This window comes from Sturnus vulgaris, chromosome 2 (assembly GCF_052056855.1).
Source record: "Sturnus vulgaris isolate bStuVul1 chromosome 2, bStuVul1.hap1, whole genome shotgun sequence".
Taxonomy (NCBI): domain Eukaryota; kingdom Metazoa; phylum Chordata; class Aves; order Passeriformes; family Sturnidae; genus Sturnus; species Sturnus vulgaris.
In genome coordinates this window covers 315,773-333,496 of record NC_142244.1, presented here as the reverse complement: position 1 = coordinate 333,496, position 17,724 = coordinate 315,773, and the positions used below count along the sequence as shown (strand labels likewise).

The 17,724-nt window shown below is 36.3% G+C and overlaps 1 protein-coding gene across 3 annotated transcripts in view; it reads right to left on the bottom strand.

The window, feature by feature from the left end:
* Positions 1-1,675: 1,675 nt before the first annotated feature.
* TBC1D23 (TBC1 domain family member 23) overlaps positions 1,676-17,724 on the bottom strand; it is a 33,679-nt gene continuing 17,630 nt past the window's right edge. The window contains exons 11-19 of one of the 3 annotated variants that reach the window (XM_088156173.1): positions 15,932-16,102; positions 15,658-15,700; positions 14,789-14,895; positions 13,968-14,110; positions 12,464-12,508; positions 9,292-9,383; positions 6,102-6,237; positions 4,578-4,772; positions 1,676-3,428 (exon numbers count right to left, since the gene is read on the bottom strand). In XM_088156173.1, coding sequence (XP_088012299.1) covers positions 3,347-3,428; positions 4,578-4,772; positions 6,102-6,237; positions 9,292-9,383; positions 12,464-12,508; positions 13,968-14,110; positions 14,789-14,895; positions 15,658-15,700; positions 15,932-16,102 — 1,014 coding nt within the window. In that variant the 3' untranslated portion in view covers positions 1,676-3,346. The remainder of the gene's footprint in view (positions 3,429-4,577; positions 4,773-6,101; positions 6,238-9,291; positions 9,384-12,463; positions 12,509-13,967; positions 14,111-14,788; positions 14,896-15,657; positions 15,701-15,931; positions 16,103-17,724) is intronic. The other 2 variants (XM_014885707.2, XM_014885709.2) reach the window with 2 other exon arrangements.

Genomic DNA, 17,724 nt, shown 5'->3' with positions numbered 1-17,724 from the left:
CATGGAGCAGTAAAGTGAACCCCTCAACCCAATTTGACCAAGCCAGAGGATAGCAGAACAGAGTGCAACAGCCCTTGGCAGGCCTCCCTCCTTTTTATACATGTTCATGGTGGTAGAAAGAGCATACACGATTTTAAAATATTTTTTCCCCCAAACATCACACTTTGCAGGGCTCCAGGTACAAAGAACAGCTGTCTCCCAACTTCTTCCCAAGTAAGAAAAAGAATAAAAAATTAAGTAGTATCATCCCTTCAAGGTGAAAAGCACAGGCCAAAAATCCAGGTTCCCATGGGTCAGAGAGATAAAATGTATTTTTCAAGTTTCCAAACAAAAGTATCTGAAAGCACTAGGTATATCCAGTAGAACAAGTTACATAGTACCACCCTTTTCCTTCCCCAAAGGAAACACGTTCAGTAGACTACGCCTATATTGAAAAAGCTTATTTGACAGTACCTGAAGTTTTGAAACTACAGTTGACATGTAGTTGGAAGGAAAAGATACAACCACAGGTGAGACCCACATGTTAGGGCTAACAGAAAAAGGCAATTTTAAAAATCGCACCTCTGCAATCAACAATATTTTTGGTGGGTAATTTGTGAAGTTCTTTACAAATTCTCATACAAATCAGAATCTAAACGAATTTGTGAGACGAGAGAAGAGCCATCAGTGAGCACAGAAGCACCAACTGTCACTATGACACAAGGAAAGAGCTTCCATATCGCAGGGAAGTTTACTCTAAGACTTTCTTTCCTACTCCAGACCTCATTTCTATCACTCCATCGTAACAACTGTCACCTTATATTCAACAATATAGACAGTGGTGCATGCAGAATAAAATAAGAGCTAACACATCGCTAGCAAATAATTTTTAAAAATCCTTGAAGCTAAAAAGGACAGGAAGTAGCATACCAACTTTTTTGATTTTTCTTTTCAAAAAAAGTCGCTGTGGTACTATAATTAGAATTTCTGCTTAGTAATACAAGTTTTATAACAAAAATAGTAACTACAGGTATGTACACCAAAAGGCAAAAGTGGCCCTTATACTGTGGGTAGAGATACACTAGCACCATTGAAATGATTCATAGTTTGGGCTGAGCTTTTTAAGATGAGGTCTGTTGATAACTTGTACATTGCCGTAAAATTTACAAATAATTAAGACTCGAAATGGCTTGGATTATGTATCTACAGAGAAGGGATTTAAGAACTGACTTCCCGTTGCATTACTTGCTGTAGATCTCACAGGTCTGCTGTATTTGCTGTCCTCACAGTGAAGCATACAAATTAGGCACATTCCACATTTAATACTCAAATATACCTGCTTAACAAATGACTGTCATTTTCACTTTACCCCCTCCTGACTAGGAGAAATATGTTGTATAATTCTGTCAACGTTTTCATAATAAAAATATGATGCAGAGAAGTCTGGAATTTATGCAGAAACCTTCTCTATAACTTGATTATTTGCTAATTCACTTTTATTTTTCTGTGAATGCTCACCCAGAAGCCCTTACTGAAATACTTACATTAAGAAGTCACTGGCAGTAGCTCCCTATGATCCATAATCAGCTTCTTCCACTCCAAAGACCAAATTCACTTCCATTTACAAACACATTTAGGAAAAACTTTTAACTGATTCTGAGAATTTACACAGCAACTAAATGCCTTCTGACAGAAGTTATGTTCAAATCGTACTGGTTTATTTACAACTGTAGTTTATAAACAGTAGCACAAACATCTTTACATGAAAAAATCTCATTGCTGAAGTAGGCACAGAGTCAGAGACTCCTGAGCATATTTTCAGAAGGGATTAGGAAGAGGAAAATGTAATACAACAGCTGCTGGGCAAAACTATAAATACATGAGCATTGGCCCAGGTGCAATTTCATGCAAATATTTTCAACAGTTCAAGTTCTATTGGTGTTTACTCAAAGATACTAAGAAGAAAAAAAAGTAATTAGTTCCAGAATTAAGGTGCCCTAGCTTGATTCCTAGTAAGATAACTTAGAATAAATGTTTTCTATAAAGGTCAGTTTAACTTATTTCACCTTCTGATGAAGTACCAAATCATAGGCTTTGATTCAAGTACTCAGAAGATTTCATGCAGCAAAACTAATCCCCATTGCCTTTCACAGTTTTTGGTGATTTCCCATCAGTCTACAAAGATGCTCTGCCTTGTCCATAAGAATATTCTTGCACTGAGCTTTGAAAAAGAGAACCATTCTTCAACAAATGGAAAGCTTATGATGAACAATCATATAGTTGTCATCTCCCAAACATTTACTAATTTAGAAGTTGTTACTCAAAATAATATAAACGAATACTTGAATCAATGAAGGCAACCAGTTAAGAATACATTTATCACAGGTATACACACAGCACTGGAATTTCTTCCCTAGTTTTGTGTGCATTCATCTTCTTGCTGAACACACTTTTGGTCAGCATGTACTTGCTTTTGTGCTGAACTGAAAGGTTTTAAACATCAAATCTAAATTTCTTAGACATTTTGTTTCTGATGAGCAAGACAACTTGTTTTCAATGGTCATACTCTGTCAAGAAACATTCATTTCACTGCATACACTCATCTTTACATGGGAAACAGCTTCAACATATGAAATGTAAAATTTTGCCTAATTAAAAAAAAATCTCAATCCTGTAGTAATAGCTACAGTTAATTGAGTATTTAAAAATAATCCTTACTACCAATTCCAATCATTTCGCCTAGTAGCTGGTAAGACTTTAAAAACCTATAATTTTATAAATTTCTTGCATTTTTTCCATTTATCTGAAGCTCAAATTGGACGTAACCATTTTTAATGCGAAAACAGTGTTTTTGAGATTTGTATTTGCTCTGCTGAAAACCCTAAATTTTTAATTAGTCTTTGATACTATGTGGTGGGCAAAATCAAATTTCTAGACTGTAGGCAATGGAGACATTTTATTTGGAAGGTATAATAATTTAAAAACTAGAGTGTTTTCAACTGCTTCTCTGTATCTTACAGTCCTTCATTCCTTTAACACACTTAATGGGAACCCACCTGCATCTGCTCTTGCAAAGCTGCAGACCACTCCCATTAAGACTGCATTAAAATGAAACAAACTGACCTTTATAATAAACACTTCTCCAAAACAGAAAAAAATATAATTAAAAAGACCAACCAAACAAAAATCCTGTTCAGAAATGGATAATAATTTACCCTATCTTAAGCCTGCTATTCAGGCACTCCCACCAGCAAACAGAAAAATTCTCTTAAGTTAGTATTCAGTTGGGAAACAGTCAGCTTGTGTCCACGTACAGTATCTTGGTTGCTTCTTCTTTATAAACGGGTCTCTACAAAGTCTTTAGTTATTAACTCTCCAAGGCATCCAATACTTTCATGATCTGTTGTTTTATGGCTTTGGTAGCATCACCTGCATTTGGAATCAAATACCTTAAAAAAATTAGAAAAAGCCATCATTAATTCACTATAAAATTTTTGAAATGAGAATTCTTTTCATTCTTCCTCTAAGAGGAAAGGAAGAGGGGAATATATTAAAATGAAAAACATACTAGGAGAATAACATTTAATTCCCGATTATATTATGAAACTTATTCTTTGTGAACTTAGAACTGTTGAGGAGTACTTCACAGGCCATATTGGAAAGAAGAATTGACAATGGGAGAGGTCAGGCCATTCAAGATCTCTACAGATAGCACTGTCTGACTGAAGCATAGCAGTCCTTGCTTGGTTTTTGTGGTTTTAATTTTTTAAATTCCTTTAGATAGCTCTAGATCAATCTGCTCCAGTCCACAAGGTGGTGATGAAGTAATTCAATAAGCAGTAAAGTTCTCTACAAAATTTTAATTTATCTTTGTTGTCCAACTACAGCCTAAGGAACCAGCAGGCACAGAATGTCCCTAGTTAGGGAGGAAACTAATCTCCTCTCTCTTGTAAAAACAGAACATCCACTGCACACAGTTCTCTCCAAGGAAGAGGATGAGAAAACACCCAGCTGGTATCAGAAACCTTCTTAAAACAGTGCCAAGAAACAGCAGGCTACACAAGTGGAAGAAAGTCTGATACACAGCTCCATCTCACCCCTTCCACCTCTTAAGCATGCAAATAGTGAGCATGGCAACATGTAGCTTCCAGGAATCAGGTTTCAGGGAATCAGAGTTTTGAGTTTAGGTTTCTGGAGTCTTTGCACAATGCACAGAGAATATGAGTCAGATGTAAAAAAAAATTATTCCACAGAAGAATGACCATTCTCATAAATCCCACTCTTCACCAATCTGCATTTGTGCTGCAGAGAACTGTCCACCTCATTTTTATTTAAGACCGATTACAAAAAGAAAACACTTGCAAACATCCCATCCCCAACAACTGTAGTTGCAGGCAGCTCCTCTCTTCTGAGTCTCATAAACACTCATCATTTTGCTGGCAAATCTTTTTTCCTAGCTCATATCTGAATTATGTATTCCTAAATAAAAACTATTGCTTTTGAACTCAGTTCTGGCAATTTCAGCATACCCCTGATTTCCAGTGTAGAGCATCCTGGATATCATTACCACTTCCACCTCTGCTACTGAGATGGCTTACCTTTCAACTGCCAGAATTTCTATGCCTGAAGTACTGCTATTTCCATACTTAAAGGTGATCAGTTCTGGGTGTTTCTTCTTGGATGTGATTTTGACTACAGAGTTGAGTGCCTGTCGAGACTGTATGTAAGCCAGTCCCTTTCGTGATGGAATCTCCCTCAAACAGTACATATGAGTTGCTGTTACTAGGAGATGACTTGAAGGAAAAGAAAAAATACAAATTAGTTTTGCTAATGAATTAAATGTCAGCTATTTAGAAAGTTAAATTCTATGACTAAACTACATGGAGAGAGCTAGATAATAATGCTACAAAATCTAAGAAACAGTTTTAATATTTTCATTATATCTAATTAAGAAAGCTCTATGAAATAGTTCAGATTTTCCTTGAGTGCTGTAGCATGGCCATTTCTGAATACAAGCATGGCATCGCCTCCAGCATTACTGGTACACACAGCATGCCACGTACCTCCCGCCCCTCTCTCCCCCTTCAATTTTTCTCACTATCTTGTTCTTCAAAGCAAATCTTCACACCAGGTTTAATACAGAATTACCATTCTATAACACTACAAATACAATGTTGAGGGTTGGGTTTTCTCGCCTTTTCTCACCTTGTTACTTGTGGAATTTTTTCCCATTGAGTTGCTAAGAGGCACTAATGGTTGGGTGCTTGAGACAGCGGGGAGGGGGAACTCCTCTGGTTTTTGGGAGTTTCTCCCGGAGGGACAGAGATCCCGCGAGATTAGAAGCAGGTAAAGGACGGGGCTGGGGCAGCGGCGGATCTTTTTGCTCTCTTTGGCATGGGAGAAGGACGGCCATGCTGTCGCTTACTGAGGGGAGAATTCACGAGCACCTGGAGGGCCTATCTATCCCCATCTGCTCGGGCACCCGGGAATCCTGAGCCCACCTCTCCCTGCCCTGCTCGGAGGCAGGCCGCGCTGCCCGCCGCTCCTTCGGCACAGCTCTGGGCTTCTCCACGCTGTAGCCCCGCACCGCCTGCCCTGCCGGGACGTCCTGCAGTTCCAACTACTGATACGGAGTTCCTGATACATCTCGCCCACCAGACTGAGAGCTTTTGCTCATTCCTGCAGTTCCACCTTAGTGCTTTTTTCAGAGTCCTGCAGGGGCACCGGATCGACTGCCTCAGGGCTTTGTGAAGCAAAGCTTCTCCTCCCTCCTTTTCGGTCTGGGCCGAAAAGGCTGTCACGGGGTCCTTGGTTCTGTTAAGAACCAGTAAAGAACTGTTTTTCCTATCCTCCTGTGAGCCCTTTAATTTCAAAATTATAATAATTCGGAGGGAGGGGGTTTACATTCTCCATTCCACAGGAGGGTCCTGCCTTCCCTAGCAAACACCTGTCTTTCAAACGAAGACATACAAGAATGCAAATAGAGTAACACTTTGTTCTAGGTTGCTTCACATTTTCATATATAATAGTTTAATATAAAGAATAAGTTAATGAACAACACTTTTTTTCATAATGTATATCAAGATGGATGTTTTCATTGAACTTAGTATTAATTTCAGTACCTGGGAAACATATGTCCATTTTCTTTTACTTCATTACATGGAAAGTTATACTTCACATCAGGTTTATTTATCCAGGTTTGGATGTTGACGACCTCTTTTCGATCATCATCCGACATTGAGGAGCTATCAATTTCATCTGTTTTGAAAGGAGGGGGTAAAAACGTTAAAAAAAAAGAAAAAGAAAAAAAAGAAAAAAGAAAAAAGAAAAGAAAAAAAAGAAAGAAGAAAAAAAGAAAAAAGAAAAGAAAGAAGAAAAAAAAGAAACAAGAAAAAAGAAAAGAAAAAAAGAAGAAAAAAAGAAAAAAGAAACAAGAAAAAAGAAAAAAAGAAAAGAAAAAAGAAAAGAAAAAGAACAAATAAAAAGAAAAAAGAAAAAAAAGAAAAAAGAAAAGAAGAAGAAAAGAAGAAAAGAAAAAAGAAAAGAAAAGAAGAAGAAAAGAAGAAAAGAAGAAAAGAAGAAAAGAAGAAAAGAAGAAAAGAAGAAAAGAAGAAAAGAAAAAGAGGAAGTATTTTCATACCCATCAGCCAACTTTTCAATTCACTTAAACCCACTGTAGCTACACTGATTCAAAGCAATGTCTACCTGACCATACAGAATTATTGAGAAAAGAATGAAAAAGGCATATCTGATATTTCTCTCTTAATTTTCTCTCAACAAATAAGTATTTTTAGGTCAAGGGGTATCTTAGGCTGGTCTGATTTGTCCATTCAATAACGTTTTATGGATTTCTTTTACATGGACTTGTCCAGGCTTTCCTTGAAGCCCTATAAATCCTTTGCATTTAAACTATCAATATCCTTTGACAAGGAGTACCAAAACCAAGCCAGCTACAGTCCAGAAGAGTCTCTTCTTGTGGCTTCTAGTTTCTTTTACAAGAAGAAATGAACATCTGTTGATCCCTTTCGAGGCCAGGCATTATTTCTGTGGAACACTTTTCCTCCCTTAAAATGCCTCTTTCACATAACTAAACTTCTAACATTCAGCTGTGCCTTTTATGCAAGTGATATCACATCTTTCCTCACCCTTCTTATTCCTCTCTGAACCTTCTCCTGTTCAAACATTGTTTCTGACACCAAGGGCAGAAGACACACAGTATTTAATGAGTGGGTGAATCACAGATTTCTTCTTGCTTTTCTGAGTGCTAATGACTGTTTACTTATGAACCCACTGCTGCTGGACACAACCAAATCATTCTACCACCACTGGATCTGAAACTACAAGTGGCTGTGGATTTTTAAATGTCTTTCTTGCATTAAATTCATACTGAATTTCATGTGCCATTTTATTACCCAGACATTCAGATGAGCAAAAGACTCAGTCTGACCCTACTACCTCAAATAACCTTGGATCATTAGCAAAAATTGTTGTCTTTGGCTCCACATTCTTTTTTAAGGACATTTAAGAACACATTCCAACCTCAATTTTTCAGCACAGACCTCTGTGAAACACCCAAAACTCCTGCACGTGTTATTACATAGTTGTCAAACACTGCTTATATGTCTGAAGATGGTGATTATGTTTACATAGTAATTTTGGTGCTACATTAGAAGAATTTAAGCAATCTAGTTATCTAACACTATCAACTACATTAACTCCATACAAACCACTCCCAGAAATAACACAAGACAGCTCTTTAAAGAGCCTTTTTCAAATTCAGTTTCCTATACTTTGTTAAACTATTTACTTCAATGCAATTCTGAATTTGAAACACATTTTGGAAAACGTTTTCACTGAAAAATACATTATGGAATTGAAGTAAATGGAAAAATAATCCACCTTCATGTCAGAATCACAGAAGGATAGAAGGGCTCTCTGGAGATCATCTGGTCCAACCCCCCTGCTCAAGCAGATCCACCTAGAGTAGGCTGCAATAATTACAGCTGACTGCAATTACTTACTACAGAAAAACCCCAAACACTAAAACCAATTATACAGAAACAGGTTCACTTTTTGCATTCTTCTGTATCAAGATTATATATATTTCACTTCCTATCTCTTGGCTTTGCTTACTCAAATTGCTCTGATTCTGCTTGTTTACCAAGTGCAAGAGTGCTTTTAAAAGCAAATATTAAATAGAACTTAGTAAACAAGCATTACTGAAAACATGTTCTAGACAATCTGTCTTGGAGGAGCTGGTTTTCTGAAACTACAGAGACTTTGCTAAACACTACTATGGATGCTCAAAGGACAGTGCAACCTTAATTACATGGCATTTGGAGAAAAATCTTAGCATTAAAGCTTCCACCTGATAATTTCACTTTGCTCCTTCAAAATTTTAATTGCAGATGATGATCAACCGATTGTCATCCATGTTATTTAAAGCTGTGACTCTCATTAATCTTCCTGAATTGTTTCTTTTGCATGTCAAAGATTCTCAGACTAGTTACTTGTTTCTCCCATGGAAGACAAATATGCCTTTTGGCCACAGAAGAGTTATTTGTGAGACGATGACTGGGAGTGGGCTAAAACTACCAGAGCAAAACCAAGGCAGCAGTAGTTCTGCAACATTTTAATGTTAGAACTGCTCTCAAAAAAACCCCTCCAAACAAACTTCTTTGAAATGTGTGGTGCTCCAGTTTTGCCTGCAGTTTTTCAACTAGATAAAAGATCTAAATGAAAATGGCATGCTTTTTCCCTACCGCAATCTGCATGCATTCCAAGACATCAATCAATTATTAATAGATTCACTGCTGAAAAGCAAAGTCTGAAACACTGGAGAAGTGTGCACATATTAGCTATTTAAAGTCTAGCTCCAACCATATTTCAGAAGTTCAGATCATTACACTAACTGACAATACCAGACATTTAAACTGAGATATATCAGCCAAACTAGGTCTTTCATATTTTGCTTACTGTTAAAGGCACAATTGTCAGGTTACACATACAAGACCAGTATAAAAAAAGATCTTTACAACACAAATAACAAGTGAAGACAAAATATCTACTATATCTGCTTATTTCAATTTTTTCCTGTTGGCTGTATGGTGCCTACCACAAATTATTTTTTATTTAATCTGCTACTATGTATTTGAAGAGGGCTGGTCCTAGGCATTACCATAACACACATGAACAACAATAATAGACAAGTATATTGCAAGACAAAGATGTAAGAGACACTTCGATTTGGTCCAACTTAATAATTTTGTCTAAATAAGCTAATCTAGGTAAGAGAAGAATCTTCTACTGTACCAGTATCATATTCTTCTTCATCTCCGATGCTGAATACTGGCTTCACACCACGGTAGGGTTTTCCTACTCTGTCACTGCTGCTGACATGTCTGCTGGCAATGAAAAGGGAGGTGAGGGCATGGGACAGGAGAAGTAACTTTGAGACTGATAGTCTGAGTTCCACAGTAACATATTAGCAAAATGTAAACACAGCTGTACAACAGAGAAGGACAAGAGAATTTCATGAAGCTGTCTGCAAGGAAGACGTGAGTGACCCATCAAGCAACTTGGTTAGTGAAAGCACATAGTTCAGTCGCTTTGTGAGGCTGACTGTTGTAACAAAGAAAAGTGGAAATAAATGCTGGTTTGTTTTAAAAAATCTCCAACTTCTGCTCACCTTCGCAAATGGCAACATACATTAGAGATCTGCAAACTGACAACATGCTAAGTTTCCAGCATGAAACTAAAACATATCTGGAGAGTCAGGGCAACTTCACAAGGATGTCAAATTCAGATGAAGCAAAAAACAAAGACTGTTAACTAACATGTCTGGCAGTTAATTTTTCTGGTTAATTCCTCAAAAGGTAACAAAATGCCTTAAAAACTACACAGTGGTTTTTATAAACTATTGCAACTATTTAAACTATTACAAACCTCCACTGTAGTCTAAGCCCTGACTTCTTGTTCATTACTTCCAGTTGGAGTCAAATCTTGAAATATTTGCTCAAACAATTCCTACTGCTACAATCCAAGCAACCCTTGTGATATTGATGTCAAAAATAACATTTAAATTGTTTCTACAGATCATATCAAATGACACAAACACACACAATTGAATATTAATGTGTGACAGTAAGATTGCAAATTCTCAGATATTTTGAAGCTCCAGCTCAGAATGCTGCAATTACGTGGTCACAGCTGAATTAAAAGCTCTTGCCCTCAACTGTTGAGAATACCTGAAAGATATGACAAAAACCTGGAAGTTCAGAAAGCAACAATACAGCAAATTTCTGAAAATACCGAACAGTTCATAATTTCAGCCCTTCGAACTGGCAATGCTTAGCAATTTTAAAAAACTCAAAACCAAAAAAACCTGCCTGTCCCTTTCCTCCAGTTCAATAACCTCCTTCCCCACACTGTGCGTTTATGTTTCCTACCAACTCTAAGCCTTGGTTCCTGTTTTAAGTACATTCACAAACCAGTTTAAATGCTATTGTAGAACCAAGCTGGACAGGAAACAGGTTGAGTAACAGGTAAATTGATGCTACTACTTAGGCATACCTCAAAGTAGAATTGAAAGCCAGAAAAGAAAACAACATTATCTATGGGTAAAATTTACTAATATATAAAAAAAGGAAAAGTTAAAAAACAAACAAACAGAAATGTGGTCTACAACGGCACAAAAATAAACACACAATAACACGCTCATTAGTGTTTAAGACAATAAGCATCAATGACACTGACAATTCAAGAGGGCAGTGCTTCAATATGGTGGCTTTTGAAAATATGCTTTAGTAATACATAACCAATTGAGTAGTAAGCAGCAGATGAAAATAATGTCAAATTGAATTATACAGAGAGGATCTAAGAGCAGATCTCACTGGTGTTTAAAAACTGAAGTTAGTCAGGACAAGAGAGTAAACGAGAGTAAAAAGTTACTTTCTAAAAGCCTGGTAACATCTTAAACTAGAAATTGATTCCCTTTAACCTGTTTACATGGAAGGCCATCATTACAGGGTTACAAATTGAATGCAATGTCCTTTGGTGGCAAAGCTGCCAAATGACACATCCTGGTGATAAAAACAAAGTAGATCTAATTGAATAGATACAGAAAAAATGCCATTCTAGGTTTTTAAGAACTGTAATTTTAAGAACATGCTCTATGGATCTACAGTTTGAGCTAATTTATTATTGCATCTACCCAATGAAAGATGTGCAATAGGAGTGAAAGGAATAAACAAAATAACCAAGTCAACTCAGTAAGTAAGTAAACCAAGTAACAAAGTAAAATCTCAGTATATCAAAAATTCTTGGTTACAAATACAGATTTATGCATCTCTGAGTTATTAAAGAGTCACCATATATTTAATTTGGTATTTTAACATTTTCTTACCACATTCTAGAAACAGATCAACAAAATGTGGGGTACAATCCCCATGATTTTTAGTATTTCTAAATTAACAAAACATACTATATGCATTGGGCCATCCCCATTGTTCTCCTTTTACAGAATACTGGTTAACATTACTATTGATTTTGGTCATATAAACAACACCTTTCTGTGATGCTTTTGGGTGAATCCCAGCTCAAATTATGTGCAAACTACTTGAAAGAAAAATTAGTCAAAAATCCTTGAAAACTCACTTTTAAGATTTTCAGTAATTCATCCAGCATTAATCTTCATGCTCTTCAGCGTAAGAAGGTTAAAAGCTAAAGAACTCCTAAAGTATAACCAAAGTTCCAAAGTAATTATGCATGAGTTGCTCTTCATTTATCAGAAATAATGTTATAAAAACTCCATTCGCAATTTTTATTTCTGAAATAATTATAAGACACTATGTGAGACAAATGTGAAGGGCCTCCACATTTGCATGAAAGGCAGTAGTTATGTGGCCAAGATGAGGTAGAACTGCAAAGCATATTTACTTATCATTTTTCTTTTCCCAGAAATGAGCATGTCTGTTTCTTTCAGCATGTTCTATCACCATATGATAAGAAGCGTAAAAACTCTAGACTTCCAGGCAGAATTTCCACATAGGTTCCCTGTCATATCTAAGTTCTGATGATGTTTTATGAAAAGTTTACTTTTCATACTTATAGTCTCTCTTGGTAAAATCTTAAGCCATAATTTGTTCAGCAATTGCTCCTGGTGTCTTCTACTAGTACAGGTTACTAATAAAATGTATATAGGAAATGACAGGCTAAAAAAAAATTCCATAAAAAGCAAAGTAAAGAACAGAAATAACAAGGCAGAAACTAAGAGAAGAAAGCACTGCCAATACATTCTTTTCTTCCTTTAGTCTCTTGACCACTGCTTGTAAAAAGCAATAGTTTTAATACATTCCAAAAAATTAAATTAATATCAAAATGTGCAAGCAATCTTGTCAGTGTAACCAATGCTTACAAACATTGTGATGCCATGCTAAATACAAGAAAGGTGGTTTTAGTCAGACTGCTTAATTATCAAGCTTACCGCTCCAGGCTTGCTCTGTCTGGCCAGGAAATATTGAAAGGTATTCTACAGTACATTGGGGCAGAGGACAGAACAAAAGGATTAAAAAAATGTAAAGGAAAAACCTACATAAATAACTGAAATTCTCTATATTGGCAATGTATCTTCTTCAAGGAGGATGCTTGTAAATAAAAACAAGGTTTCATGAAAGCTGGTAAAGAAATACATGAAGATAAAGAAATATTTGCAAAAAAATCTACTAAAAGATGCATTTCCTATGCTACCTATGGCTCACATGTAAGCATTATTTTATTTCCCAGAATGGCTTGGGTTGGAAGGGACCCTAAAGACCATTTTGTTCCATACCCTGCCCTGCACAGGGACACCACTTTGCTTAAAGCTCCATCCAGTCTGGCCTCAAGCATTGCCAGGGATGGGGCATCCACAGCTTCCCTGGGCAACCTGTGCCAGCGCCTCACCACCCTCACTGTAAAGAATTTCTTCCTAATATCTAATGTAAACCTCACCTCTTTCAGTTTAAATCTTCACATTCATTCAGTTTAATTCTTCACACAGCAAAAGCTACTACCAAATACTTAAATTCTATTTAAGAATTTTTTGCCTCTAATTGTGAAAGAAAAGTAATAATAGTAATTTAGAAAAACATTTTCCAACACAAAAAGAAGGAATAGTCTGAGGTACCAGACTATTAAAAGCTACTCTTCATTTGGCATATATTTTAAATCCTGCTATCAACAAATGCTAGGTGTCTGAGATTCCTGAATACTAGTGTCTTGGTATTCAACATACACCTTCAAAGGCTGGAATTTAAAGAACTACAACAGGCATTTCATTTAAAACATTGACAGACAAAAGCTGTTATTCCTGTATTCAGTTAAGATAAGTATTTGGAATTATGACTTCCAAATTTGAAAGTGTTCTTCAAACTACTTGCACATTCTCATTCCTTGCTGTATCTGAAGACACAAAAACCAAACAAAGGTGGATTCTGAGTTTGAAAAGCAGCTTTACATGAGGACTTGGGGAAAAAAAAATAAAAAATCAAGATCTTCAAAAGAGGTAAACTCAATCCGGCAAGATACAGCAGTGAAAAAAACCAAAACAGAACAACACCAAACAACGAAAAAAGCCTATCCAGAATCCCACTGTCATTAATCTATTTCATTAGAATCAAGATGGGGAAGAAGTAAAATACAAGTGAAATCATTGTTCACTTTTAGACTGAACACAAAATTGACACATTGTAAGAAGTGAAGTTCAATGACAAATTCTAGATAAACATTAAAGGCAACAGGGGCCCACATTGGCCTTGCAATACTAAAGAACACAGTAGGCTCCTTGGGTCATGATGAAATTGTGAGGAGGGCAGGGGTAGAAAATTAAAAAACTGAATATGGAAGACAACTTTTTCCTAATTAGTCCAGTTTTCCCACTTACAAAACAGCCACATGAACTAGGAAGTCACTTCTCCCAGCTAATGCACAGTGAGATATAAACGACGCACCTGTCCACTGGAGTAGAAGTATTTTCAATAAAACTGATAACTTTCTCTTTCACATTCACAGATTTAGTCTTCAAAGCAACCGTCATTTTATTCACTAGGGACTTCACTCCTTTTCCATCACCTGAACCGTTAGGAGAATCACCCTGTAAAAGTAACTCCTCTCAGCATCAATCATATAAAAGTATGTTATTTCATCTCAATGAATTTATCAAAAAGGAAACAGACTACGAAACAGCAATTCACATTTATTTTTTGGTACTCAGTAGAGCCTTAATTACACAACTGAGTATTTCTTTGGAGGTCTATAAAATAACAGCAATGATATGTGACTGAGGAAAATATCATCCCATAAAGCAAGCTTGACAAACTATATTACTGAGCAGTCTGCTATGGACATCTAGACAAAGGAATACTATTAGTGATACATTGCATCTAAATTAAAAGCTAAATTCTACATATAATAGATTAGCTGTAGAAAAAAAACCATGATTTTGAGCTTTGCCACGAAATTGTATGCCACTTTATAGTAACTTATTCCCAGAGTGAGTAAGAGCTAGGGAAAGAGCTGTCTATTACATGTATTCTGCTGGAGAATGACTACAGCAAGTTCTTACCTACAAACTCTTCCCCTCAAGAGGATAAAAATGTTTACACCACCTCTGACTAGACTGCGATCATAGTTTGAAATTAAACACACAGGTGAAAACAGTCATGACTTGCAATAATGTATTTTATGGAATAGAATGAGGAATGTGAAGAAAAGATTCGCTACACCCAGGGCTCCCATCCCACTCTAACACTTAGACTAAAATCTCACTTACATCAACAGAGTTTATGCTATTTCTTGAGCCTGAGGTACTTGCAATCCAGTGGCCATATCCATTTTCTGGTCCTTCCACATTGATATCTGCTAAGTGCTGTTGGAGGGCTGTTAAAAGGCCATCGAAAACATTCAGAATTACACTGGACATTTACTGTTGATGAAAACATTGTATATACCCGAGACTAATCAGTAATAATTTTTTACCCACAATTCAATAAAATAGATAAATTCAGCGATCACTCTAACAATCCCCAGCTTTTCTTTCAGTAGTAAAAAGATATTAAGATAATCTAATTATCGAATGCCTATTTATATACCTAATAGACAAATTATTTTAGTAAACATTTAGAATACTGCAGCAATCAAAAATAAACCACTGCTTTGATTTTGAAGACAGCTCTTACAACACCACACATATTGATTAATAATTCCTCTATTGTCTTATTGTAGCACAGATATCTCCACTATTGTAGAGCCTGATTATTTCCAGCAGCATCAACTGCAGAATAATGAACTCCTGATTTAAGAAATCATAACAGCAATTAATAGTAATTTTGAAGTTTAGTTTATGAAGCACCTTCATATGAATCTGCAATCTACAGTGGCTAAAACATTAAGAATGACAAGTTAGAAGAGGAAATTTCCCCAATTCCTGCATTAATTTGTCATCATTCAGAAATTTGCGAAAGCCTTAAGAGTTAACAACAAATGTGTAAGTGCATAATGTTTACTCACACAAAACAAAAACCTGACAAATGAGACCTAGTTGCTATTATTTTAGATGGTTTTTAGCAAAAGCCTCAAAAATACCAACAGTGTTAAGATAGCAAGATTTTTCAAGTCAAAGTTGATTATTAATAAGCTTACCCATAAAGCCTCCTTTGGCAATGCTTACGTACTCCTTATTTTTCTGCAACAGAAAAGATAATTCTGATCAGAGCAAAAACCTGTGGAATGAATTTAACTCCTGTTTCATTACCCTACTTGCCAGTTTGTTTACTAGAAACTGTAAACTCAAGTAATGTAAAAACCAGTTCAGATTTTAAGAAGAAAATGTTTTGCCATTTACCATCAATGACACATGCAAACACCCTTTACCCCAGCTGTTAAATCAATGGCAATTTAATTGCCATCAATGTACCTGTAAGAAATGTGCTAACACCATGTTCATATACATATCTTCTTCTTCCCTGCCACTTCCCATGAAGCAGAGATGCTCCCCACCAGCTATGGAGCCAGACTCAATGGATTGTTTTTGTGCTTCTAACAGGGATTTTACAGACTGTGCAAATTCTGATGGATTTTGAAGCATCTGTGGAATGAACAAACAAAAAATGCTATTTGACACCAAGATACTGTAATATGAGTTGTGAAAGGAGACAAGCTTTGAGAATGGTTACAGTTTGTTGAGCACAAGGAAGGCAACACCAGCACTGTGCAAGTCACACACACACACAGAATCTGACCGAGACCTCACGTAACATAAAGAACACCGTGAATGGTCCTTTACTTCCTCACCCCACTTGCTCTCCCCAGGAAAGAAATACAGATAACATTCGTTAGTTTTTTTCTGAAGGCATCAAGTAATAGTGCGACAAGTCTTTGCAACTTTCATGTTGCATTAATTTGGTAATACAGCAGTGGGACTGGTTTCCATATTTACACATGCTTGGGCACAATACATTCAAACTTTGGAGATTTGAAACCCTTTAAATTACCTAGAATTTCTAGATGCCAGTAAAGTCTTCCTCTTGTTGTCTCCCCACTAAGCTTTTTCACATTTACTTATCAAGAATTGGGAAAAGAAATTACAATTGAGAGTACAAGGAGGTATCTGTGATTCTTTGTACTTTCAAAAAATTAAGGCTGAGAGACATGTAAAGACATGAGTTCTGTATGAAAGAGATGGAAAAACAAGGAATTTCTCAATACAGCTAAAATTTTAACCAACGTTTGTGGGGAAGGTATTTATTTAAACTTGTAAGGGAATTTTGACCTGTAACTGGATTGAGGGGGCAGGGAGGGGCCAGAGGGATTCTCATAATCTTGTCTGTACAGTGGATTAAATTATGAAAGACAAAGTCACAAGTACACAACCTAGTCATCAGTAAGTAAGGCTGAATTTTAACTGGGGTTTTCCTAGAGATAAAGGCTGCTGCTCTATTACACAGGTCCTAAATCTCACTACTTCCTCTAACTATAAATGAGATGGATTCCAAAGTGTTTTCTTTCCCCATTGTCTCTCCTTACAATAATTTTTGCGTATTTTGCATACAGGAATATAAAATGCACTGAAATCCCATTAATGACTTCTCATCACAAATATTTTTCCCTATAACATTTTCCTAGCATTGAACTTTTAAAAACAAGGATGAACCTGGTGACATTCATCCACCGTGGTTCATGAAGGACCATTAATTCCCATATACAATTTAAATACATATGAACCGATCAAATCTAACTTAAGACTTCTTTTCATGGACTCCTTTTTCATATACTATCAACTATTTGTACTACTTAATAATTTTAAATGCTTATTTCTTCACTGAATATGACATTCAATTAAGGCCAGCTGAACAGCCACATAGGACAGGGAACGTTTTTTCCTAAATGATTTTCAATCTAGTTTAAAAGATCTAAAGATCTATATAAAAAAGATCGATATATAAAAAAAATCTCAATCAAAGAATCATTTGAGTCATTGAGTCCAACCACCAACCTCACACTGCCAATTCTCCACTGCTAAGCCACGTCCCCACATGCCACATCTACAAGTAATAAATACCTCCAGGGATGGTGACTCAACCCCTTCCCTGGCAGCCTTCTCTGTCCCTTCCCTGGGCAGCCTGTTCTAATGCTTGACAACTCTTTTGGGGAAGGAATTTTTCCTAACATCCAACTGCAACTTCCCCGTGTGCAACATGGAGCCACTTC